This window comes from Tasmannia lanceolata, unplaced genomic scaffold, assembly GCF_043159265.1.
Source record: "Tasmannia lanceolata isolate RefF3 unplaced genomic scaffold, GAP_Taslan_0.1 ptg000015l, whole genome shotgun sequence".
NCBI classification, from domain to species: Eukaryota; Viridiplantae; Streptophyta; class Magnoliopsida; order Canellales; family Winteraceae; genus Tasmannia; species Tasmannia lanceolata.
Window position 1 is genome coordinate 43,543,802 of NW_027518692.1, and position 25,140 is coordinate 43,568,941.

Consider the following 25,140-nt stretch of genomic DNA (forward strand, 5'->3'; position numbering starts at 1 on the left):
ATGTTACCTGCGCTGCGCTCGCATATAGAAGGTTAGGAACCCTCATAGGTGGACCTTAGGGAGCGTTGACGCTTGAGTCATATATGAGATCAACATAATGAGAACTTAGCATTGGAAGGGAATGCGCTACCTAGCCTTTTGAGTGGAGGGCTCCCTTTTGTAGATGAAGATCTGTATTCCAAAGAGCAATGCGACGGGCACCTGTGTCAATCACCGGAGATGTCGGTGTGGCAGTACATGTGCTTACGATCCTGGAAAATGATTTGACATGATAGGTGATCTGGAGGTGACGAGTTGGCGGCCAGTAGAACCAAGTCCTTGTAGGACGCCGGGGAGTTTCCTTGGACGCTAGGTAGCTTTGGAGGCTTCCCGGGAGAGACGTGGCTGCATGCAGGTACAACGGGACAGTTTTGTTGTGGTGGTGGCACCACGTGTAATCATCGCAGTGAATTTTGCCTTTTTCACCCCAACACCTTGGATGGTGTGTTGGGATTTCTGGAATTAGGAATCGGAATCAACATCAGACCCTATCCCTATTGCAGCTGCCTTGCAAACAAAATAACGAGATTTTATATGGTGTAAGCCCTTATGGTCACTTATTTTTCAAAAAGTACTGTGCGGACCATACTATAGGATGATCCAAACCGTCCATATGATGGGCCATAACGTGAATAGGTTATGCCCAAAAAATCATTTCCATAGGATGATCCTAGCCCTTCGATCTATAGAGGTCTCCATAATATACAGATCAGAGGTTTAGGATCATCCTACGGAAATGTTTTTTGGGCTCAACCTATTTACGTTATGGCCCATCATATGGACGGTTTGGATCATCCCACAGTGCGGTATAGGGCTGCAACAGGGTCGGGTTGGGTCGGGTTTTTCAAAACCCTAGCTCAACCCTAGATCCCATTATCTCTGCCCTAACCCGCCCTGACCCTGAGTCAAGGTGGAAAAACCTCAACCCATTGCCCGCCCTACAGGGCTCAGAGCGGCCCTGGCATGCCCTGATTGGCCCTGATTGGGCAGGGCCGGGCTGGGCTAGCTCTGATTGGCCTTGTTAAGAGTATCAAAAATAAAGCAGCCACATATCATATAGAATAAAATGATCAATAAACAGAGAAGGGGAACAAAATAAGACTATGAATTTAACAACATGACGGGCAGCAGAGACAGTTAACAATAATAATCTAAAGAAACATGAATCCTAGATAATAGAAAACATTAGCAAAAGAAACATGCACAGATTGTTCAATTCTATAATAGAAAACTTAGGGTCGAGCCGGGTCAAGGTGACCCGAGGCATTAACCCAGAACCTGACTCGACCCGACCCAAGTCAGGACCTAAAAATTGAACCTTGACCCGCCCTCAGGGTTGGAAAATCCAGCCCAGACCCTATTCGGGCTCAGGGCTGACAGGGCCAAACTTGCACCCCTAGTGAAGTCCGTACTTTTTGAAAAATAAGGGACTGTAAGGGCTTACACCGTATAAATTCTCACAAAACAACAATTCCAATTCTAAGGTTTAGGGAACTGGCTAAACCTATTTAAGAACAAATAAACGGTTCGGATCATCCCTTGAAGAGTGCCCATTATACTTTTGGAAAAATAAATGGACCCTAGGCGCACACCCCAAATGCTGTCCCAATTGGCAACAAGATAATTTTTGGGAATTAAAGAATCAAATTAGGGCATAGATTGACGGCTACGATCATTCTTCATGCCTCGTTGTTTTAGACTGAGGTCGCGCCCTAGTGGATCATTCCTCCTATACCAGTGCAGCACAGTAGTAGAAACGCTTGTGTAGAAGTTCCAGCTCACCTCTCTCTCCCTCTATTTTTATCAGAAAGGCAAAAATCCAGAAAGGAAATGGTGAGACTAACTGCGGATTTGATTTGGAAGAGCCCTCATTTCTTCAACGCCGTGGGCGAGCGAGAGTTAGATCTACGAGGTAAATATCCCGTTCTAGTTAGGGTTTTTCTTTTTCTTTTTCCTCCCATCTCTCTGATAGTTGTCCTGAATTTGTAATGATGCACATACACGTTTGAGTTTAGGGTGTTGTTGTTAGTTTGAGCCTTTCTGCTTACTTTTTGTGTGTAAATTGATTTTCAGGCAACAAGATTCCAGTTATTGAGAATCTGGGTGCGACTGAGGTCAGTTCTTGTTGGAAGTCTGTTGAATCTCATATACTTGATTTCATTTGTCACATTACATTTATTTTTCCCTTTCATATGATCTCTGCATGTCTTCTTCTGATTGTTATCTGTTTAGGAGGTGATTATTATGGGTTGTTGTTTAGGTTAAAAAGAAATGATAGGAAAAACTACTATGTTACTTTCCCTTTCACATTGTTGAGGACATGGGGATGGTTACTGTGAAACAACCACTTACTCCAAAAGCTTAAGCTGTTGGAGAAGGCGTTATTTAATCTTTTATACTTTAACACTCCCCCTCATGTGTGGCCCCTCTTTTTAGAGCTGGCCTACACGTGGCACATGTGGCCCCTCTTTTGGGTTTGGCCATTGCATGTGGATTTTTGCTATCAAGGAGGTTTGAAGTCAGGACCTTTGGCTCTGATACCATGTGAAACAACCACTTACTCCAAAAGCTTAAGCTGCTGGAGAAGGCGTTATTTAATCTTTTATACTTCAACAGTTACTTTCACTCTCTTCTAGATTTCTATAAGAAACTTTATGGCAGTGAAGAGGGTGGAGATCCAAGCTTAATGGCGTGGAATTTTACAAGATCTCTAGGTTGTCTGCATATTTATTAGAAAACGGGTGGAGGAGGAGCTTCAAGAAGCCATTTCTCCGTGGATAGTGATAAGGCCCCTAGGCCGAATGTTTTTACCAGGGAGTTTAACCAAGGTATGTGGGGCGTTCTAAAAAGGGACATTACGAAGATCATGAATGAGTTCCACAACAAGGGGAGAATCAGTTAGTACTTAAAGGCCCGTAGCCCCAAAAAAGACTGTAGTAAAAAAATCATGGATTTTTGTCCGATAAGCCTGGTTGGCAGTTTGTACAAAATGATTGCTGAGACCTCAACAAGAAGACTTAGGGTGGTCATGTGAGAGGCCGGCTCCCCGTACCAAGGTGCCTTTGTGAGTGGGAGACAAATTTTGCACGGGGTGTTAATTGCTAATGAATGCATCAATTCTTGGAAATCCGAAGAGAAACAGGGTGTGGTATGCAAGGTTGACATGGAAAAGGCTTATGACCACATAGACTGGAATTTTGTTGATTATTTGTTGGGAAGAATGGGATTTGGTATTAAATGGAAGTCGTGGATGCTTGCTTGTATCTTCTCCCTATTTTTTCAATGTTGTGACTTGTGAATGGAAGCCCACAAGGCGTTGTTGAATGATCTAGAGGGTTAAGACCGGGAGAGCTGCTATCCCTATTAGTGTTTAAAATTTTGGGGGAGGGAGTAAGATGTAAGCATGATATTATCGAGGGTGGGAAGAGTTTTGGCTTACTGAATGAGAGTAAGAGCCGTTTCCCATTTTGCAACTCGTAGATGACACCGTGATCTTTTGTGGTGCAAAGAACATGCACATTTACAATCTCAAGAAAATCCTTAAGTGGGTGGAAATTGTATCGGGATTGAAAATTAATGTAAACTAAAGCACTATGGTGTTTTGTAATGTGGATGATGAGTAGATGATAGGCTTGGCGGCGATCATCTGTTAGGGAAGGATGTCTTCCTTATCTCTTATCTTGGCATCCCCTCTAGGAAATTATAGAATCATATTAATGGGAGGATTGTGTGCAAGTTGGCAGGGTGGAAAAAAACCTAACCTCTCTTTGGCTACTCTACGCCAAGGTTTTAAATTTCGGTTTCAGTCAGTACGGATACGGAAATATTTTGGTTTCGGTGGAAATCTTGTAAAATCACGAAAACGTATGGAAGCATATGCAAATAACGACATTTTATTATCTTTTAAAAAACATATGCAAATGATGAAATTTTAAGATAAAACTTTACGAAATGCTAGAATAAGCACAAATACATACTTAGAAACCATCACATAAGCAACAAAACTATCCATAATGGCTTAATAGCATCAAACACCTAGTGACATGTGTTGCCGTGCATGTCTAGAACAATGAGTCAATAAAGATGTAATGAAGTATAAGAAAGTACAAGGACCGGTCTTCCCTCTAAAGGACCCCAACTCCATGTCAATACCACGGTGAGTTACAAGGTATTATTGATCCTGTGCCGATATGACATCCCATGGGCAACTCATGTCTAAAACAATGAAGTCAATAAAGAAGTACAATGTAATGAAGTATGAGAAAGTACAACGATCAGTCTTCCCTCAAGGACCCCAACTCCATGTCAATACGACTGTGAGTTACGAGGTATTATTGGTCCCGTGCCGATATGATATCCCATGCATAATATACGGTTACTTTGTTATGCATTTCAACGATGTTGCCTGTCAAATATCATTCTCTACATTAATAAAATGAAATGAAATGGAAATAATAACGTCTTTCAATTTTTTTGTCGTTCCGATCATTTCGGTAGACTATCAGGAATTCCGGTCAAGATTTCGAGGAAATAACGATGTGAAAGGAAAGCATGTAGATTTAGTTTCGATGGGGATGGAAATGAAAACATTTCGGTCATTTTGGGGAAATTTAAAACCATGCTGTACTCTAATAAAGGCAATGCTCCCCAAACTCCCCATCTATTTTACTTTTCTCTTCAAAATTCTTAGGACGGTGACGAATCATATCTAGAAGCTCCATTTTTTTTAATGGGAGGATAAAGTGAGAGGAAAAAGTTGAAACACTTGGTCCATTGGGATGAAGTGTGTTGTGTGGAAGGGAAAAGGCGATGTGGGCCTAGGGAACCTTACTACTCACGATGGTGTTTTGGCGAGGAATGACAAACTATTTGGTGGAAAATCATAGTGGGGGAAGGGTAGAGGGTGGGAAGTGAGGAATGTGTCTAGAGGCAAAGGCTAGGGAGTTTGGAAGTCTAATAGTGGTCGTAGAGAGCCCTTCAACATGGGTATCATGTGTAGGGTGGAAATGGGAAATGGGATTAGTAGGTTTTGGTAGGATTTGTGAATTGGTAAGGGTCCCTTATGCCATTTGTCTTGTTATGGGAGGGTGGGGCAGTTTGGACCGATGGTGTTCTATCATAATCTTAAGGATAGGGAGTTGATTGTCTGCTTACCCGGGGGCGGGGGCAGTTTGGGGCATGGCTTCAAATTTCCGCCAAAACAGACACGAAATGACCGAAATGTTTCCGTTTCCATCGAAACCGAAATCGAAGTGCATAAACCAAAATCGTTAGTGTAAAAGTGGTATACCATATTAGTATATATCACACAATTATATTTATATGAATTGCATGCAAAATGTGGTGTGTATATTATGTATAAATATTTATATGAATCACATGTGAAATTTGGTATGTACTACATTTCAGAATGCGCGACAGTGCACGTCACTAGGTGTTCAATGTTTTTAAACCATTATGTATGGTTGTCTTGTGTATGTGATGGTTTCGAAGTGTGTATTTGTGTTTCTTCTAACATTTCCTGAAGCTTCATCTTTAAGTTTTATCATTTGCATATATTTCCATATGTTTCCTTGATTTTACTGTATTTCCTCTGAAATATCCAACCGTTCCTTTTCTGTGGCGGCTGTAACTGAAACCGAAGCCAAAACTTATAACCTGGGTTTGGGGACGGGTGTTCTATCATAATCTTAGAGATAGGGAGCTTCATTGTCTACTTACCCTTCTCTCTTTCTTGGAAAGCTATTTTATATCGCAAGTCAATGAAAACAAAAGGGTTAGATTTTCCGATCCTGACAGCAAATTCTCCACTGAGTCTATGTTTAAGTTTTCTATGGAAGGACTCGTCCATAACTCCATGGTACCCTGACATGGTCTATGGAAAGCACTAGTTCCTCCACCATTTCACTGGCATGGTGTATGAAAAGCACTAGTTCCTCCACGCTTTCACTGCTTTTCGTTGACTATGCTTCTAGAGAGGATCAATACGGTAGACCACTTGCATAGAAAGCATTTATTCTTGGTAAACCGTTGTATCATATGAAAAAATGAGTAAACCATTGATCATCTCTTGCTTAGTGTTGCATGGATTCGGATTCGTGTGTCGGGATCCGACACAGATTCGAGGTGTCGGATTCGGCAAACCCCCAAAAGTAGGATTCGGATTCGGTAATTTTAAATAAAATGAATTAAAAAATTAAAAAATTATATATATATATATATATATATATATATATATATATATATATATATATATATATGTGTGTGTGTGTGTGTGTGTGTGAAAAATTTGAGGGTAGAGGGTTGAGGCGAGTTTTGTATTAAGAGAGTCGAAGGAGGACCGGTGCCGATGTTGGAGGGTCAAGGCGCTGGTTTTTTTAAAAAGAGTAAGGGTTGTGCTTTCATATAAAAAAAGTTAAGAAGAAAACACGTTTAATGGGAAAATATACAGGATTCGCATTTTAAAAGAGAAAACAATGAATCGGATTCGCTCAGAATAAACAGGATTCGTGCGGGACACGGCTACGACAAGAACCTGGGTGTGTCCCACGTGAATCCATGTTCGATTCGCAAGTGGAGACGTGTCGACACGTATTCGGCATAGGGGGGCAAAGAATCCATGCAACATAGCTCTTGCTCCATTGTTCTTTTATCACAAGGTTTTTTAGTTGGATTTTTAAATGGCCGGGATTATCTTGGGTCATGTCCATGGTTTTAAATTTCGGCTGAAATTCGAAATTTCGGTTTTCGGCTGGAATCGAAATTTAAAACCGAAACCGAAAATTTTAAATTTCGGCTGAAATTATAAGATTTACACCGAAACTGAAATTGCCACTGAAATTTCATTTTCGGCTGAGGCCGAAACCGAAATTTCAAACCTTGGCCATTTTGGAAGGTATTTGTGACTTGTATGTTGTTTTGAGATGAACCCTTCAAAAAAAAAGTTGTTTGGAGATACAGTCACATTGGATCTTTCTTTGGATCACATGTTTTGGAAGGTGGCTTTTTTCATTACAGTTTGATGTATCTGGGAAGAAAGGAAAATGGATACACTTGAGGACCTAGATCATTCTCCTAACCAAGTGCTTTGGAGGATCAAATCAGACACATCAAGAAAAATTCATTGTAGAGCTAATCGTAGAAGGTGACTCAACCGCTGCTATATCTTAGGCCAATGGAACGAGGACCGGATCATTGGTGCCTTGCTCGGTTCATTGATGTAGTGGAGAGTGGTAAAGGTATTCCGGTTGCTTTTGCTTTTGTTCCAAGAAGTGCCAATGATCTAGTAGATTTGGCAAAATCGAGGTTGATGAGGGTATCCTTTGTATGTTGCAATATTTACCCCCGTTGTAATTTTCCTCTTCTTGTTTAATTTATCCGAAGGACCATATTTTGATAATGGGCCGACTCACTTTATTTTTCTTTTCTGATTGGCTGCTGAGAGTTTTTTTAGAATTGTTATAGCCTTTTACGGCTGGTTAAAAAGTGCAAAACGAAGAGAGTCGTCCCATTATCAAAACATGGTGTTTTAGTACCCTATATATATGTAAAAGTACATCAAAATATTTTATTTATAATATATTCTCATAAAATATATTAGTTAGAAGATTCTAGAGATTATTAGTTCTTAACCGTGGAACCAAGTTGGTTCCTCAAACTTATATTTGATATCGGAGATTATTAACTTAAAAATTAATTATCAAATGGCCTACTGTAGATAGAATCAAGACATGGTCAGGATCTTGTCAAGACACGGCGTCCTCTAGATGCCCCCCCCCCCCCCCCCTCCCCCGACACACACACACACACACCAACCCCAACCCCAACCCCAACCCCAAACACACACACATGATAGTGGACTCCCCTGAGTAGACTCTTTTTTTTGTTCGAATGTCAGTAAGTGAAGGTAGAGTTGAATCTTTTTCACGGCTTGATAGATAATTTGATAAGCCAATGAGTTTTTGTCCCGTGTTTCAGAATACGGTTGATCAACATGTTAATTAATCGATTATGATAAATTGGATACCTTGGCCGTGTTATTGTCCGAGTCCACATTTTGTCCTACAAATTCTATTATGACTCCTTTGACTCGTCCGAGTTATGACCGCGTCAACAAAGTGCACGCCCGCATCGTGCCGAGTCGACTAAGATTTGCTTTGGCGTCGTTTTGACCCGCATCCACGTTTTGAAACACTGCCTTTGAGGGTCACTCATTGCACTCGAGGAAGCACGGGTACTCTCCCGGGGCTCCCGTACCTGTACCTGACGCGTATGGGGTGGGTATGTTCGGGTACGTACCCCAAATTTTTTTTTTTATAAAAAAACCCCAATTTTGGTTGGGTGCGTGTCGGGTGCGTACCCGACACCTCCTGCTTCTCTTATATGGTGTAAATCCTTCCTGTGCTCTTCTCTCTCCTCTCATGTACTTAGCATTTACGTACCCACGCGTACCCGACACCTCCTGCTTCTCTTATCTGGTGTAAATCTTTCATGTGCTTCTTCTCTCTCCTCTCCCGTACTTAGCATTTTCATGTAAACCAATGTCTTTACTTAAGATTTACATGTAAATAACGGAATACCCCCCCTTTGGATTTATTAAAAATAGTTTCAAGACCCAAATCTAAAAGGAAAAAAAGTCAACTCTCTTGTTCTAGTACAAAATCCGAAGAAAAATGGTCGGCTCAAAATTCTAACTTTCTTAACTTCCAAACGATGGGGTATTTTTCAAATTTTAAAAATTCATAATATCTATCATGTCCAAACATTATTAAATCCCAAAAATCCTGTATAAAAAATCTCATAATTTGGTAAATAAAAATAATTCATCTTGTCAGGCACTGGTCAATACACTGGCAACATACTTTTTTTCTAATGAATGATGTATTGATGCCTCATGTTATGAAATATGGAACTTAATCATTTATGAAATGAAGAGTAATATTAGAACTTTCCATTTTGGTGATGTTATTGTTATTTGATTGCTCTCCAATTTTTTTTTTTTAAATTTTTTATAAATATATAATAAAATATTAAAATATATTATTATATTCAGCGCACCCGAACGTACCCGCACTCGGTTTTTATGGAAAATCACATACCCACGTACCTGTGTCATGTCGTACCCGCCTCCCTAATCCGTGCTTCATAGATTGCACCATGGCTTGTACCAGTTCATGATCTTATCACCAACCCTAGCTTTACATCGAATGCTAGACTCCAAGTCATCCTTGACGCGAATGATACCTTGCTAGCCACCGATGCTATGCGTACAACTATAAGCCTTCCCATCCACCTCTCCAGCTTATGTTTCCGGGTCACCAGTTCCCTCCACAGGTGGTTCCCCTCCTCTCTATATGGCCAATCATTTCCCAGGCAAAACTCTGTTCATATCTCATAGGTGATGTATTCTCAGACCTCTTTCTTTTTTGTTCCGCTGACACTCTTCCAATTAACGAGATGGTATGTTTGGTCTTCCTCCTTGTCATTCCATAGGAATTTCTTCTTCTTCTCTTTTTCTGAATGGTTCCATAGGAATTTCTTCTTGTAGGGATTCTATCATGTTAGGCACACTAACATGACATTGATTGAGGGAAAGAAAATAGATTGTCAAGATGGATAGAGGACAATCAATGCAATTTTAACCCATGGTATTGCCCCTATTGATGTGATTATGGTGACCTCATCAATTATTATAATATTAACCTATAGATATTAGCACATTGTTAAAAATTTGAAATTATCATAACGATTGATAGTTTTGAAATATTAAAAGTCATAGACCATACACGAATTAAGCATTTAGTGCTAAATTTTGTAATATTACCAATTTATGTGATCTAGAATTGGAAATGTTATAAACCTATACAACTTAAAGTAATCTAACATTTGCTTTACTAATATTCTTAACATATCAGGGTTTAGATGGTATGCAGAACTTGATCCTCTCTAAACTCAATCCCACATTAGTATTCAGTTAACATAGCATAGACATCTTGGAGTTCCTTATTATTGCCTTCTTAGCATATTCCTTTGGCCATTACTTGGAAGGATTATACATTATAGCAAATCAGCTAACCAGATTTAGGTGGATAAGATGTCAATTCCGTTATGGCTCCCTGGCCTTGATTTTGACTCTACCAGGAACTACTACTGGTTCCCTAGTTATCCTTCTTTTATCAAGCCCTCTTTTTCACTCAATAAGTTCTCTCTCTCTCTCTCTCTCAAACAAGTGCTCTGAGTTAAAAATAAAAAACCTGCTTCACATAAAAAATGTTGTATTGTACGGAAAGTTAAAGCTGGGGTCTTTTTATGTCTGATCATAATATCATGCCAGTTCCCTGCTTGGAAAGGTCAATTTGATGTCATGCTTCTCTAATCAGTGAGTTTGTCAGCTTTGAAATTTTCTCACGTCTTTTAAGTTTTTATATTTTACATACTTTTTTTGTCTTGTTGTAGATAAGCTTAGATCGAATTTATCTGGAGATTGTTGTTGCTTTAAGTTGCCGTGATAATTTGTATTCCTTTTTATCTCGTGAATAAGCTTATATCATATATATTTGGAGGTTGTTGTTGTGCTTATTTTTGCGATGGCTTTTTGGCAGGACCAATTTGACACCATTGATTTATCAGACAATGAGATTGTCAAGCTTGAAAATTTTCCCTATCTAAGTCGTCTTGGTACTTTATTTATAAATAATAATAGAATTACTCGTATCAATCCTAACATTGGAGGTGAGGTTACCTAAATTTCATCATTTATTCAGTGTAGTATTTCTTTTTGCTAATTGAACTTAATCTATTATATTGGGTTTTTTGAATTGCAGAGTACTTACCAAAACTACATTCCCTGATTCTTACAAACAATCGACTTGTAAACTTGGCCGAGATCGACCCTCTTGCATCTCTTCAGAAATTGCAGACTCTAAGCCTACTAGACAATAACATCACGAAGAAACCCAACTATCGGTTATATGTGATCAACAAATTGAAACGACTGCGGTTGTTAGACTTCAAGAAAGTGAAGCAAAAGGTGTGATGAGCTTGTCACTACTCATTAGATATATATGCCTGCATACTCTTATGTGCACATTGAAGAAAAATGGGATTTTAACCCTTGAAGGCTTGGAGTATATAAGTAAAACTCACTTATCCCTATCATTTGATCCATATGCTTTGTGTTGAAGTGCAGTATCATTTTCAGCTCACAAGATGCTTTATTCTCTAGTTTGCAACAGGCAAACCATATTGAGTGATCGTTTTATGTTGAAGTGTAGTATAATTTTCAGCTTACAAGATTCTTTATTTTCTAGTTTGCAACAGGCAAACCATACTGAGTTATTGCTTTATTCAGCTTTTTTAAGAGTGATTATTTTCAAGCTTTTGTTAATTTGGTATCTTGCTTAAAACTTTGCATGTCTCCTTATGTACACAAGTAGGCATATCCACTTTCACACATCTCTGTGTTTACTTGTACAGTTGTATACACATGTTCTGTTCATTTTAAAACCAATTATTTTGCTCTCTTGGTTGAGTTTTTTTCTTGACAATGGGTCTTACTATCATCATTATTACTTCTACTTTCCCTTGGTTCTGTTATGCTCATGGTTTTAAATTTCCACCAAAACTGACACAAAATGACCGAAATGTTTCCGTTTTCATCCCCACTGAAATGCATACCGAAATGTATACCAAAACCAAAACCATATGTTTATTAGCGGTTTACTGAACCAATATGCGTTACATAACTATATTTATATGAATTGTTTGTGAAATATGGTGTACGTGTTGTGTAAATATTTATTTGAATTATATTTGAAATCTGATACGTGCTGAATTATTAGACAAGGGCGGCGACAACGCATGCCACTAGGTGTTTGATATTGTTAAACCATTACGAGTGGTTTTTTATTTTATTTTTTTATTATGTGATTTTTTTTTGGTGTGCATCTGTGCTTTTTCTGCCGCTTCCTGAAGTTTCACGTTAAATATCCATCATTTGCATATGTTTTCATATTTTTCTATGACTTTACAGAATTGGTATTGAATTTCCATCAGAAAGCAGCATGTTTTCATATCTGCCACTACCGAAACACCAAAATGCATACTGAACCTGAAACCTGAAGCCTTGATTATGCTTTGGTGGTTTGTGCCTAAGTTGTGGTCTGTGTTGCAATTGTAAAGCAAAACAGTGATTGTACAAAACATTTCGTCACGTGCAGGCATGAGCATGCCATTGCTAAATGATTTATTTGTATACAGTTGGTAGGGCTTTTGGATTTGGATCTTTTGGATTTGTTGTTCTTCAATCCTCCAGTTCCTTCCCCTATGGCCCTTATTACAGGGCTTTATTTCTGATTATTATTCTGTTTCTATGGAGGACAGGAGAGAACTGAAGCAGAGAAGCTATTTGCATCAAAAGCTGCAGAGGAGGAGGCTAAGAAAGTATCTGTCAAGACATTTACACTGGGTGAGGTTACACCAGTTGCAGAGGTTTCAAAGGAAGAACAGGCCCCAAAAGTTGTTGCTCCCACCCCCGAGCAAATTATCGCTATCAAGGTACTAGGAACTTGCTTTCTCCTCCATCTTCTGTCGGGTGTCGTATTTATTTATTTTGGGATTATCTCGTCCACCTTTTCTGCATTTTTCTTTTAATAATTTTTAGGGAAATGATGCGCTCCAATGTTTTGATAAACATGCGCTCACTTGTTTGTCGTGTAGTATTTAAAGGGTTTTAAGAGCTTTTGAGAACCGTAATATCCTCTGACATCCCTTTAAATACTACACGACAAACAAGTGGAGCGCATGCTTATCAAAACACTGGAGCACAGAAATTATTTCCCAATTTTTATTCTTATCTCCCAAAAAACATAGAGAGAAAAGAGAACCATGTATGTTGCATCAAGCTTCTCTGTACCCTGTTATCTTGTGATGCAATATCCAATAGTGTTTCCTTGTCAGTGCAGCAGATATACTTTGACAATGTAAATATCTCAAGATATATATACTCAACGGATTAACAACTTATCGTGGCATATTTGTTCTGAGGAAAAGATTGGAATGCATTACCTCATCTTTGGATTTTTCATCCAGATCTTAAGTCTAACTAGGGATTCTGTTTTTTCCATCTCTTGCTTTATTTCTTTTAATTATTCTCTTGATCATTCCAGCAATTCAAGTGTAGACTATGATGATATATCCCTATATGGATTATTAATAAATTATTCTGTAGTTTCTATATTTTTGAGAACCTTATCTGGACAATATAATTTTGTTTAACTGGATATGTGCAGGCTGCAATTGTCAATTCCCAAACACTTGAAGAGGTTGCGAGGCTTGAACAGGTGTCTCCTTCTGTGGCTCAAAGCAATTTTCTTTCATGCTACTTATTTCTTTTATCGCATTGGTTATTTGCTTGATTCTCTAAATCCGGTTTAAGCTGGGTCCTTCACCCCATTGTTTATGTTTCTGTGGGACTCAATTTCTGATAATCTGTTGTCATGAGCAGGCACTCAAGTCAGGCCAACTTCCTGCAGATCTTAAAATTCCAGGCGACGATGATACAGACAAGGTTGCTAACCATTCTAAAGTGGACAAAATGGATACAGATAATCAAAATGAAGCTGATGAAGATAATCAAAAGCAGAATGAGGATCCTGTGCCAATTGAACAGGTTCTGCACTATTTTAACCTATGGTGAATTCTATAGATATTATTTTTGAAATTGGTTTTGCAGTACGTTTGGCTTTTTTCTATTGCTATGCCAAAGTTTATCATCAGTGTCTTCACGCATATATCATGTATTATTACCAAATTCTTTCTCTTATTCCAGAAGGGTTTTGATGTCCTGCTTCGTTCTTTCTTGACCTTTTACAGGACTAGAATGGTGGTGGTGGTGGTGGTGCGTCTGTTACACTGATCACCTTGCCGCTTTGGGATGGCTAAGGATTGTGCGTGATGTCCAAAAAGAGAATAGCAGGGATACCCATTACTTTTAAATTGTTCTTGCTGACTGAAAATGTAACTTTGATATATTAAAGTCCGCACTCTTAGAAGTAAATTTCCTTTTATACAAGGGGAACTGACTTATGGGTCAGTAGACACTAGCAGTCCTTAAATTGAATTGAATTGAGAAGAAAAATGCACCTACTCCACTTATTTTTCTCACTCATATAGGAACATGTTTTTTTCTCCATTTTCTTATGGGGAAATGATATTTCCACTCTTCCTCTATCTGAGAAAGAATAGCTAGGTTTGAAGGATCAGCCAACAATCATGTCGAATTGAGGTGGTACAGAAACCTTTGTTCTTCATGAGGTAATACATAGAACTCAAATGGCCTACCTGTTTTGGGCGGAGTCGTCTGCTTGAGGAAGTTTTCAAGGCTTCAGGTGGTGCAGGGGTGAAGAGATCTTTGATAATTTTCAATATCTCAGCTTGTTGTGAACTTATGACTGGACAATGGATGGAGATCTTTGTTAATTTTCACAAGGGGAAATGATATCTACACCACCTTGTTTTGATTGGCACTCAAAAACTTCATTCTTCATGGAACTAATTGCCTATTGAATGTATGGACAGGAAAGCTAGGATTTACATCATAAACTCTAATATGTGGAAGTGGGCCATACCCATCTTAGAACAGTAGGGTCGATACAAAGGAATCTGTATTGAGTAATAAAGATTGTTGATTCTGTAGAACATCATCCGATGTGCCCGCCCACATGATCTTGGATGTAGGGATGCAACTCCGGTTGGGTTGAGTCCAACACTAACCCAACTCGAGATAGCATTCCCTCAACCCTAGCCCAACCCGGTTCTAAATCTCTGAACCCTAACCCAACCCATATAACCCGCAATCGGGTTGAGTTGAGTAAGGTTGGTTTGGTTTCACCTTGGGCCAAACAGAAAAATACAATAACCCAAAGAAAATCAAGATATAATTAGAGGACGGAGGTTGGGTTCAGGTTGAACCCGCTGGGTTGGAGTTGAGCCAGACCCAAGTTGCACCTCTAGTTGGATGATTGAGATAAAGACAGACAAAAAAAAATCAGCGGGTAATATTTTTTAGGCTGGACTCAGAATGAGAATTCATGGATCATTCGAGGGCTTAGACTAGCAATTGTTTTCTTTTTTGGGAGATGATTTGTTCACCCCCTGTATGATTATGCGCCACACATTTAGCGTGATTTGACGTCAAAAGCCCACAATTCCTTTAACAAGAGGGCGCATAATCCTACAGGGGGTGAAAAGATCATCTCCCTCTTTTTCCTGCTGTTTATTATAGGAGTTCCTTTCTATCCCTTCCGTCCGATCTTTTTTTTCGGATCGGTTTTCCCTTTCCCCTGTCCTCGGCTAACGCTGTCTGTTCTGTTCCCGGATTAGAGGCTCCTATCAATCTAGGGTTTCTCTCTCTCTGCCTTTTCTTCGTTGTTTTGTTAGTAATGGCTTCTACATCGCAGACGCCTAGTGTTTCCCTCCCTCTCCGTTCTGTGAAAGTAGAGCCACAAGACCCATTTCCACCTTCACAACCAGCAGAAGGAGAGCCTTCTTCCTTCTCTTCTCTTGTTAAATCTATAGGCGAATTGAATGGCCTCTCCTCCTCTCTCTCAACTTTCACTCAAAAATGGAACGACTTAGAAACCCATCTCCACTCTATCCACAATTCCATTCAACACCACCTCCAAACACCCAACAACAACAACCATCCTCCTCCTCCTCAAATCGAAAACTCACAGAAGCCTCCTGAAACCGAAAGAATCTGTGACACTGGCCGGAACCTGCGCAAGTGTGTCCTCCGCCATCTTAAAGACAACACTGACACCGACGAAATCCGAGACGAGGTTTCTGAAATTCTCAATCGCGCTCCCAATCCTGCTAGGCTTGTGTTGGATTGTATTGGGAGGTTTTATCTCCAGGGAAGCAAAGCCTATTCCAAAGAGCCTCACCTTATACCTGTCCGTAAAGCCTGTATCTTCGTCCTCGAATCCTTCCTCCTCTGTTCCTTCTCTTCCCAAGACATTGACCCTTCTGTCAAGGAAGAGGCTGCCGCTGTCGCCACTGCTTGGCGGACCCGCCTTATTCGCGAAGGCGGCATTGCCAATGCCTGCACTGAGGATGCCCTAGGGTTGCTTCTTTTTGTAGCCTCCTTTGGGATTCCTTTCGACTTTGGGAGGCTTGATCTCTTAGAGCTCATTCGGTTGAGTGACTTAGAGAAAAAAGACGACAAAAAAGCAGACGCCCTTCGCCTTTCCCCTCTCCTCAATGGGAGGGTTCAAGGTATTTTCCATTGTATTTTGTTGCCTTTTTATGCTTTTCCCCTTTGTATTTCTGGTGGATCATCTCGGTTCCTTTTTCAATATATTGCCATTTCAAAAAAAAAAATTATCTGCTTTCCTTCTTTTGGAATTTTCTTATTCTTTTAACAGCTTCTCAAATTGTAGGAGGGCAAACTAAATCATCTATTTGTAGAATTTCTTATTTCCCCTTTTTCTTTAAAACCATATAAATGATCACAAAATAACTAGTCAATGTGTTTTGAGTTCCTAAACTATTAATGATGTATGTAAGTCCTTAAAATAGTTAGTGAGATAGCTTGAACGTTTTTCCATTGTATTTTCTCTATAAAAGTTCAGCAAACATCTGTAATGAAGTTTCAATTGAATTTTGAATGAAAATTTGCCTGGAGTATTTCCCTTGATCCTTGAAGAGTTAATCCTTGAAACCTAGAAGAGTCTCACTCATTCCTTGAAGACTAGGAGCTTTCTCCTATCTTTTGCATCCTTGAAGAGTTGTAACCATCAATTTAGAAGAATTGATGTTACCTACCTTCCTTGGCAACCTTGAAGAGTAGCCATTGAAGTTGTTATCTATACTCTGAATTTAATCTTTGCTCGACAGCCTACTTCCAGCATACTTTCGAGTACTTTACAATAAATTTTTCTGAGAAAATTTTCTTCATCAAAAGTTTTAGATCTGTGAGTCCTTGAAATTTTAGCTTTGGAATCAGGCCATTCCAACCATACGCTCATTTTACTAAACTTGCGCAAATATGTTTTCCTGTATCCGAGTTATTGAGCAGTTGAGTGTGTGTTTGTCACTCTCCCGATCCTTAGTCCAAGAAGCCTAGGAGAGGATTGCATCATGTCTTCACCTATAAGGTCGCAGCATCCACGACTAGGGGGAGAGAGATCTAATCTGGCCATGCTTTAGCAACCTAAGTACACAACCTTCCCACCTCCAGAGCTCGATTCAACGAGCAAGATCTATCCAAAGATGGAAGAACCCCTATCTTTTGCAATCATATTGCAGTAAAATTCTCCTTCCTCCAGGCATGGGGAAGCACTCCTCTTATCTCCCACCACATGACTTGACTGCGACTCCATAATACTCTTCCCATATTGAAAGTTCTGGGAAAGGGTTCCCAATTTATTCGACCACAAACCGACCACGTAAGCCTCATTGGCATCCAACAATAAGTCTACCAGAACCTCCTCTATCCCTCTACAATGCACTTTGATCCTGCCCCGAACCACTCATCAATTACAACCACATTGGAACCACTCATCAATTACAACCACATTGATTACAGACTTTCAACCCTTGGTCAATAGGGCCAATGCTCCACATCAAGGTTAAGGTTGAGGCCAACCTCGACAGGCCTGGCAACAAAACACTCATGCTACGTTGGACCAACACTCGCGCATGTCAGCCGGGATTGGGGGCTCCCTGAAAAAAATATTTAAAAAAAAACATTCCAAAAAAAGAGAGGAAGAGATTAGAGTCTACCTGAACCATATTAGTGAGCATCCTGCGCTTGGGGCTCCCGTTAACACCATGACTCCTAGAAATGCATGCCCAACCAATCCACATGATCCAAGAGAGGCGATTAGTCAAGGGTTCGGTCTTCAGACTTACTCCTCTTAAGGAGTGTCTACTAGATGAAGAATTTGAGCTTGATGATGTTTCTATGACAGACTGAGGAATCATTTTGAATATAGATTAGTGCGAGACTTATCGAGGTACAGAGACTATGGAGTTAGAGTTGATGTTGGGTATTTTATGGGTCACCTCGACCTTGATGAATTCCTAGAATGGGTGGACAATGTAGATCACTTGCTTCAAATAATAGTGTACATCTTCAAACACATCAGGGCATTGCACCTTATGCATAAGCATACGGAAGAAGAATTGACATGCTCGGCTGTGACACAATTTGCCACTTCCATCCTTGTGTTGAAGAATCTAAAAAATAGAGGGTAAACTTGAGGTCGATATTCACCTTGGAAGCCAATGTTCAAGGAAATCAGATGTGATTAAGATATGTGAAATTGTGTTGATGGATTCTAATTTTTGGGCAATGAGAGGCTTGTCATGGGCTATATCTATGAACTTATAAATGGGGCTTTTACTGGCAACCTGTCCAGCGGGTATAGGTGGTGTTTTTAGGAACCATTTGGGTGAGACCATAGTTACCGGAAACCTCCTAGTTCAATGGGAAGCATGCTTCCTCATAAACTCGCTTTGTAAGCTAAGTTCTTCTCGCTTACCAAATTTAGGGGAAGAGCGCTTTCTATGCGTTTCCTCTTAAGTAAGAGTATGCTTCCTATTTAGGTGATTATTTTTTCCTTTAAGTATATTTTCTCCTTTTGATAATGTTGAAGGAGAGTATTTAAAAAAAATGTGCATTTAAAACTTGAAAACTCATTCGTGCTGTGATGCGGAAATAAGGTGCTCTATTGTATAGGTTTTGGAGCCGCCGGCTTCTGGATTCCTAGAGCTCAACTTTGACTGCTCAAGTCTTGGAAATCCGGGTCTGAGTATTTCCTTCCGCCATATTAGGTGGTCGGCTAATGGGGATGCGGATTAACTAGCGAGGGAGGGTTTTGGTTTGTTGGCTATTGAGTAGTATGACTTTCTTCCGCACATCTCTTTCTCTATCTCCACCTCCCTCTGTATTTTTTATTTTTTCTTTTTTCTTGTACTCCTTTGATTACCTCGGTCTCTTGTTTCCATAAAATTTCAACCATTCAAAAAAAAAAAAAAAAACTTGAAAACTCATTTTAAATTCCAAATGAAAACTATATGGATATTTTTCTAAAAATCTAATATTAATTATACATGAATAAAACATGTGAAATTGTAAATTTCTAAAATTTGTAATTCTAATTAGTTGCAACTTCTTCTTTTCTAGTTGTAATCCTTACATATATTAACCCTTATTCCCTTTATTGCAATCCTACTCTTTCTATGTACTTATTTGGTTCCAATGAGGCTTCTTACATCATCATGTTAACTTTCAATGATGCTTCCCAGTCATTTTCTCTTTACTTTCTTTACAGTTTTCGCTTCTCGCATTTTCTCTCTTTTAAACCCCTCGCGTCCCTCTTTCGCTTCTCACACTCGCTTCTCACTATGGCAACTATGGGTGAGACTATGCCCTCATTTTCTAGGCTATCTGGGAGGAAGGATTCCAATGGAGCCAATGCACGGACCCCCTTAAAGCTATTTAGTAAAGATCTGGAGGGTAATCTTATTTTGGAAGACAGATTCAGATAACGCCATTTTTTAATCAAGAAGTCATCTCCAAGCTCTTGGTGATTAGCGGGTATCACTGATGAGATATTGAAGCTATGCAATTTTTAATTCCTTTCCTTTTTGTCATGTTCTGCATAGTGCTAATGAAACAGTGGACTCTCTCTCTCTCTCTCTCTCTCTCTCTCTCTCTCTCTCTCTCACACACACACACACACACACACACACACACAAACACACACCAAGGGAGAAGTCAAATGGCTTCATTGTGTGTGGGGCAATCTCTGTCCCGTCGCCTTTGCAATCTTCTCTTGGTTTTATCAAGTTATAGAAAAAGATAAAAGAATTGTACAATTTAACTAAAATTTGATATGAAATGTTAGGATATGGTTGGTTTGCTCGCGTGTTAGAAATATGGGATTTGCTAGCGTCCATCGCAGAAGGCACTTCGCAGATGGTCTGTTGCATCTGACAGTAGCCACCTCGTGAATGAGACAAGATCTGCTGAAAAGTGAGCCTCTGTGGCTGTTGTCAGGTGCAACAGACCATCCGCGAAATGCCTTATGCGCTGGACTCTAGCAAATCCCTAGAGATATAAGCATTTATCGATTTTTCTCATTATTTTCTAGATACCCTTGAAGCACTCCTATGATTACATTTTGGGTCTTAGGATTCAATATGTTGTAATTTTGCGGTTCTATGGTCAAATTCGTTTTTCCCCTAACATTGGCTATAGCACCACAACACAATCATTCTCTTTATATAATTGCCTGAGCATCAATAGGGAATAGTGGCCTTTCTGTACTTCAAGTTTTGATAGTGTTCCTAGTGTTTTGTATTCTCACTAAACGTTTATTCAGCCTGTAACTATTAACTGCATAAACTTTACGTGGATGCCTCTTTATGTTTTTGGTCTTATATTACAGATATGATTCAGGAGATGGTGAATGATGGGATGCATGTTGCGGCTGTTGGTCTTTCGTGTGCTTTTCGGCTTCAGGGCAAGTTGTCTCCTTTCTCTCTGCTGTCATCCTTTATACATGAAACAAACCAAACTACCAAAAAAATGAGGAGAGAAGGACAGGGTTCGCATTTGGCATTGGTATGCTTAATTGATTCCTTGTTAGAATTTAGAACTAAATTTTCGTGTATTGAGCATATCCTTTATTTATGTTGCTACAATGTGATGTTCTGCCACAGAAAAAAGCTAATGAAATGCAGCTAGCTGCTTTAAAATCAGTTATCAAATGCATGGAGGACCACCAACTTGATCTTGCAGAGCTTTCCAGCTGGAAGATCAATGAGAAAATTGCCAATTTGGAGAAAGATATTTCGAATTCCGATCACAAGGAGAAGAAAGATATTTCGAATGCCGTTCATAAGGAGAATGCAGCTTCAAAGAGAAAAGCTGAACCATTTTCCTCGGAGGAACTGAAAACCCAAGAAGCGAAACATCATCGTCCTACTTCCACGCAAAGACACCCTCCTCCTATGGTTATTGCATCTCAGGAAAAGAGCTTGCATGATGGGTTGGCTCCCAACAGCCTCCCGCCCGATGGTGGATTCCCTGCCTTTTTCAGTGGTTTCTCAGGTGCCTTGGCGGGATCTGTTACTGTGCCTTCTGGAAAATACCTTGGTGCATTAGCAGGAAGTGGTGGTGTGCTAGTGGCCGGAGCTGGGCCATCATCAGCAGCAAGTGGTGTTGGGTTTTCCATTGGAAATGGTGGTGTGGGTTCATTTCCTGGAATTAACAGGAATTGGCATGGTGGGGATGGAGCCTTGAATGACTACCCAGGTGGACAACATAGCTTACTAGCAGTGCAACAAGGCTTTAGGGTGCCCCCCATGGCGGCGAATGGTTTGTTATCACAAAGGGGCGCAGGTGCCGACCTTTATCAGTTTGCTGACACTGTTTCTGAAAGTGAAGCCCAAGACAGCTCTCGTCTGGGCACCGCCACATCTGCATTCTATCGCCAACCTTACTTCTGAATTTTGGGTGCTGTTTTGGGTGACAAACATTTTGTTGTCTCCAGTGCAACTATTTCTGGCTGTGGCTTTTGGATCTGAACTCGGTGGGAGAATACCCAGTTGTTACATATGCAAATATGTGTTGAATCAATAGCCAAATTACTTACCGTTATCACAGAAAAAAGCCAGATTACTCACTCCATTTGGAATCCTGTCTCCTTCCAAAGGGGTTGCTTCTTGAATGAACAAACAAACAACAGGCCTTAAATATGGATTACTGTGTCTTTTAAATGTGAGCGATAATCAAATTGTAAGACTGCTCACTGCTGTGCTGTTTTTTTTTTTTTTAATAATTTGATAGAGATTATGACACTCAGGGCTGCATTCACTAGCTTTGACAATGACACTCAGGGCCGTTTGGATATGCGGATTTTAGAATGGCCGTTTGGATATGCGGATTTTAGAATCCAGGTTTTAGTTTGAAAATAGTGTAAAAGAGGGTTCATGAAAAAGATGCTGTATGCTGTCCTGACTCAGTGTTTCTTGGATTTTAAGAAAGAAATCCAGGTTTTAGAAATCAATCCCCATCCTGATATTTCTAAAACCTGGAAACATGGGACGACCTCTTGATCTCTTGCCTTCAGAAAGAAGGGCGAGAAATCAGAAAATGATGGCCGGTCTCTTTCTTCTCTCATCTCCCTGAAATCCAACAATTAACATTTGTTTGATTTGCTCTTGCCATCATTTAAGGAATTGTGATAACCTCTAGAGCTGAATGAAGGGGTGGAAAAAAAAAATAGAATAGAGTGTCATTATCAAAAAAGGGGGGAAGTGGCCTTTTGTTCTTAAACTTTGCCTCATACTTGTGATTGGTTTGGTGAAAGTAAAAGAAGTCCATCTGGTCACGACTGGATTGCAGGATTGGGATTGGGCCAAATGATGTTGAAAACACGATGATCGAATGATCTTAGGTCCTACAGATCAATTAAACGTAAATATGTTTCTGCCAAAAAAAGCTAAATAGTTGATTTTGTGGGGGCATGGGACCAAGACTATGTATGATTTGCCTTATAATATGATAGAAGATTAACGGTCTAAGATTGAAGTAGGTCCTCTACTCCTCTCCTCTCCTGTTTAAGAATAAGATTAAAAAATACCAGCACCCCTCTTCTATCGCATATATTGCTTTCATTGAGAGTTGAACTCAAGACCTCCCGCTTACTAAACGGGTGCTCTAACCAACTGAGCTATGAAAGCAACTTGGATTGATATGTTGCGTTAATAGTATATATTATTTAAACATATTCTCTAATATTATGCCTAGATTTTCAAGGAGTGGATTTTTCCTTGAAATCAGCCTATTCACATTTTTGTGAAGAGCGAAGATTTTAAAAAAAAAAACCTATTTTTTTAGTGGGGATTTGCTAAAGGGACCGTCGGGCCAGCTGTTGCATTAGAGTGTAGGCATATAAGCTCACTTTTTAACAGATTTTGTCTTATTGATGTAATTCATCCGAGGTGGCTGCTCTCTCATGCAACAGCTGACCTGTGAAATGCCTTCTGCAATGGTCCATAGCAGGCACTTTTGGGGTGGTCTGAGCCGTTGATATGTGGGCCACTACTGGACTCGTGTAGCATCATCAGCCTCTCATAAGTAAAAGGTGATCATGGGTAGGAAATGAATGTCTTGGCTCATTGGGCAAGTGGGCCCCATTTGAACTGCAGTTCATATCTCTACTTTCGACCTGATGATATTTTCACTCCCCTGCAGTACGAATTCGCTCCCCTCATTAACTTTTTTTGACGTCAAATCACATTAAAAGGAGAGCGAATGCGTACTGTAGGGGGAGTGAAAATATCATTGCCCTAAAAAAAATGCACCAGAGTGTAGGAAATGAAATCTCACTACTTCGGTAGGAAACGAAATCGTGCTTTGGCGAGAAATCTCAATTTCCACATCATTTTTTTCATTTGTGACCTCGGTATTTAAGTTTTCTCGGGAAACCATGTGAACACTGCCAAAACGTGTTTCTCGGGAAAAAAAGTGTGGTTTCTTTTCTTCTCACAGGGGCGGGAACGCAAGTGAACACACCTAAGTGAATTACCCAAACCTAGCGGCAGAAAATGTTAGTTATGCCATCTCCTTGCTATATAGATAGTAGTATTTTATAACTCGTTGGCTTCATCAATCAATAATGCCTCCTAAAACCTCAAGGGATGACCCAAACAAAATTCCTCTTGGAAGCCTAATTGCCTACTATTGGCATGTTGTAACTAAAAGTGTCACTCCCCGACCCGTGGTCCTGTAACAGTGCCGCACGCCCACGCCCACGCCCACGCCCACAACCAACCACATAGGCATGCAAGGCCAGATTAACAACAAACCACGTATCCAAATTTCATAGCAACTAATGGAAAAGCTAAGGATCCAAATGAAATCCATAAATTTCTCGATAATAAATCCCTAAGCCAAAATGCACTAAATCCAACCACAAATTCAGAAGAAACCCCCTAACAACTACATAAGCAAATGTCTACTAATGAAATAAAATAAAATTCTTAATTGACTCCCAAAATTGTGAATAAACTACCTAATGCAGACGAATCCTTCCTCACGCCGCAGTCCCGCCAGTCCTTTTGCTATTCATCTAAAAATATAAGACAACGTGGAATGAGCTTTTACACTCAATACGTAACAAGAATTCTACATAAGAAGGATCAAGTACACAAGGACAAAATCATGATCAAGGCATTTAATAAATTGCAACAATTACTCGAAAACATGCAGTGTATCATGGCATAAACATGAGAGTAACATTAAATACAACTTCTAAACAACAACAGACTTTAATGATACAAAACATGTAACAATTCTCAATCCACTAGATATAGCTATGGCCACAATCGCATCCCACATTGACGGGCTTCAAGAAACACCAGCTTCACATCCCCTACTGGCAAAGGTTGTCTATCGATCACACGTAGTCATTGCCAAGTTTCACAACCCCTACTGGCAAAGGTAACGATAGCATATGTACCATGGGAACTCTCCCACAAACGCGCAACCACAAAGGGCGCAAAAATGATACCATAGGTACAACGAGAATTCTCCCACAAACGCACACCCGCTATGGAGGCAAAAATGATGCCATAGGTACCATGGAAATTCTCCCAAAAATGTGCACCCACTATGGAGGCAAAAACCGATCTTACATGACTACGTATCAGTTATCACCCACCAACTGGTTACGATCGGGATACCACAACACAGCTATACCAGTCACCATGCACATAGAACCAATCCGGTCCTGTCGGGCCCAACGATATTTCCATGGAATATACATAATCATGTTATAAACATAAACAACTAGAGATTAGGATGCAATGAGAATCCAACAGATCACAATGACATAAATCAAGTTGCAAATTTTTATGCAACAAAATATGTGCAAACAACAGTGTACTTGATCGAAGTTTTCATGTACTTTAACCATGCTAAAACATGGTCTTACTAGCAACAATTTATCAGTTCAAATCATGTATATCAGTTCATAAACATGGTTCATAAATCAGAGCTTTGTATGCAGTAAAAGTCCTACATAG

The 25,140-nt window shown here is 39.8% G+C and overlaps 2 protein-coding genes and 1 non-coding gene across 3 annotated transcripts; 2 read left to right on the forward strand and 1 right to left on the reverse strand.

Annotated features, from left to right (window-relative positions):
• Positions 1-1,695: 1,695 nt before the first annotated feature.
• U2A' (U2 small nuclear ribonucleoprotein A) lies at positions 1,696-14,226 on the forward strand. Its single transcript, XM_077356254.1, has 8 exons — positions 1,696-1,951; positions 2,113-2,153; positions 10,641-10,770; positions 10,863-11,068; positions 12,421-12,594; positions 13,329-13,379; positions 13,544-13,708; positions 13,912-14,226. Exons 1-8 carry the CDS (start codon positions 1,870-1,872, stop codon positions 13,915-13,917), a joined length of 855 nt encoding a protein of 284 aa, XP_077212369.1. The 5' UTR covers positions 1,696-1,869; the 3' UTR covers positions 13,918-14,226.
• A 935-nt stretch (positions 14,227-15,161) lies between these two features.
• Positions 15,162-21,913, forward strand: LOC143847438 (protein FRIGIDA-like). Its single transcript, XM_077356255.1, has 3 exons — positions 15,162-16,314; positions 20,496-20,671; positions 20,770-21,913. The coding sequence occupies exons 1-3, from the start codon at positions 15,480-15,482 to the stop codon at positions 21,556-21,558; spliced, it is 1,800 nt and encodes a 599-aa protein (XP_077212370.1). The 5' UTR covers positions 15,162-15,479; the 3' UTR covers positions 21,559-21,913.
• An 807-nt stretch (positions 21,914-22,720) lies between these two features.
• On the reverse strand, positions 22,721-22,794 carry TRNAT-AGU (transfer RNA threonine (anticodon AGU)). Its single transcript has one exon. It is a non-coding gene; the product is annotated as a tRNA-Thr (tRNA).
• Between the last annotated feature and the right edge of the window lie 2,346 nt (positions 22,795-25,140).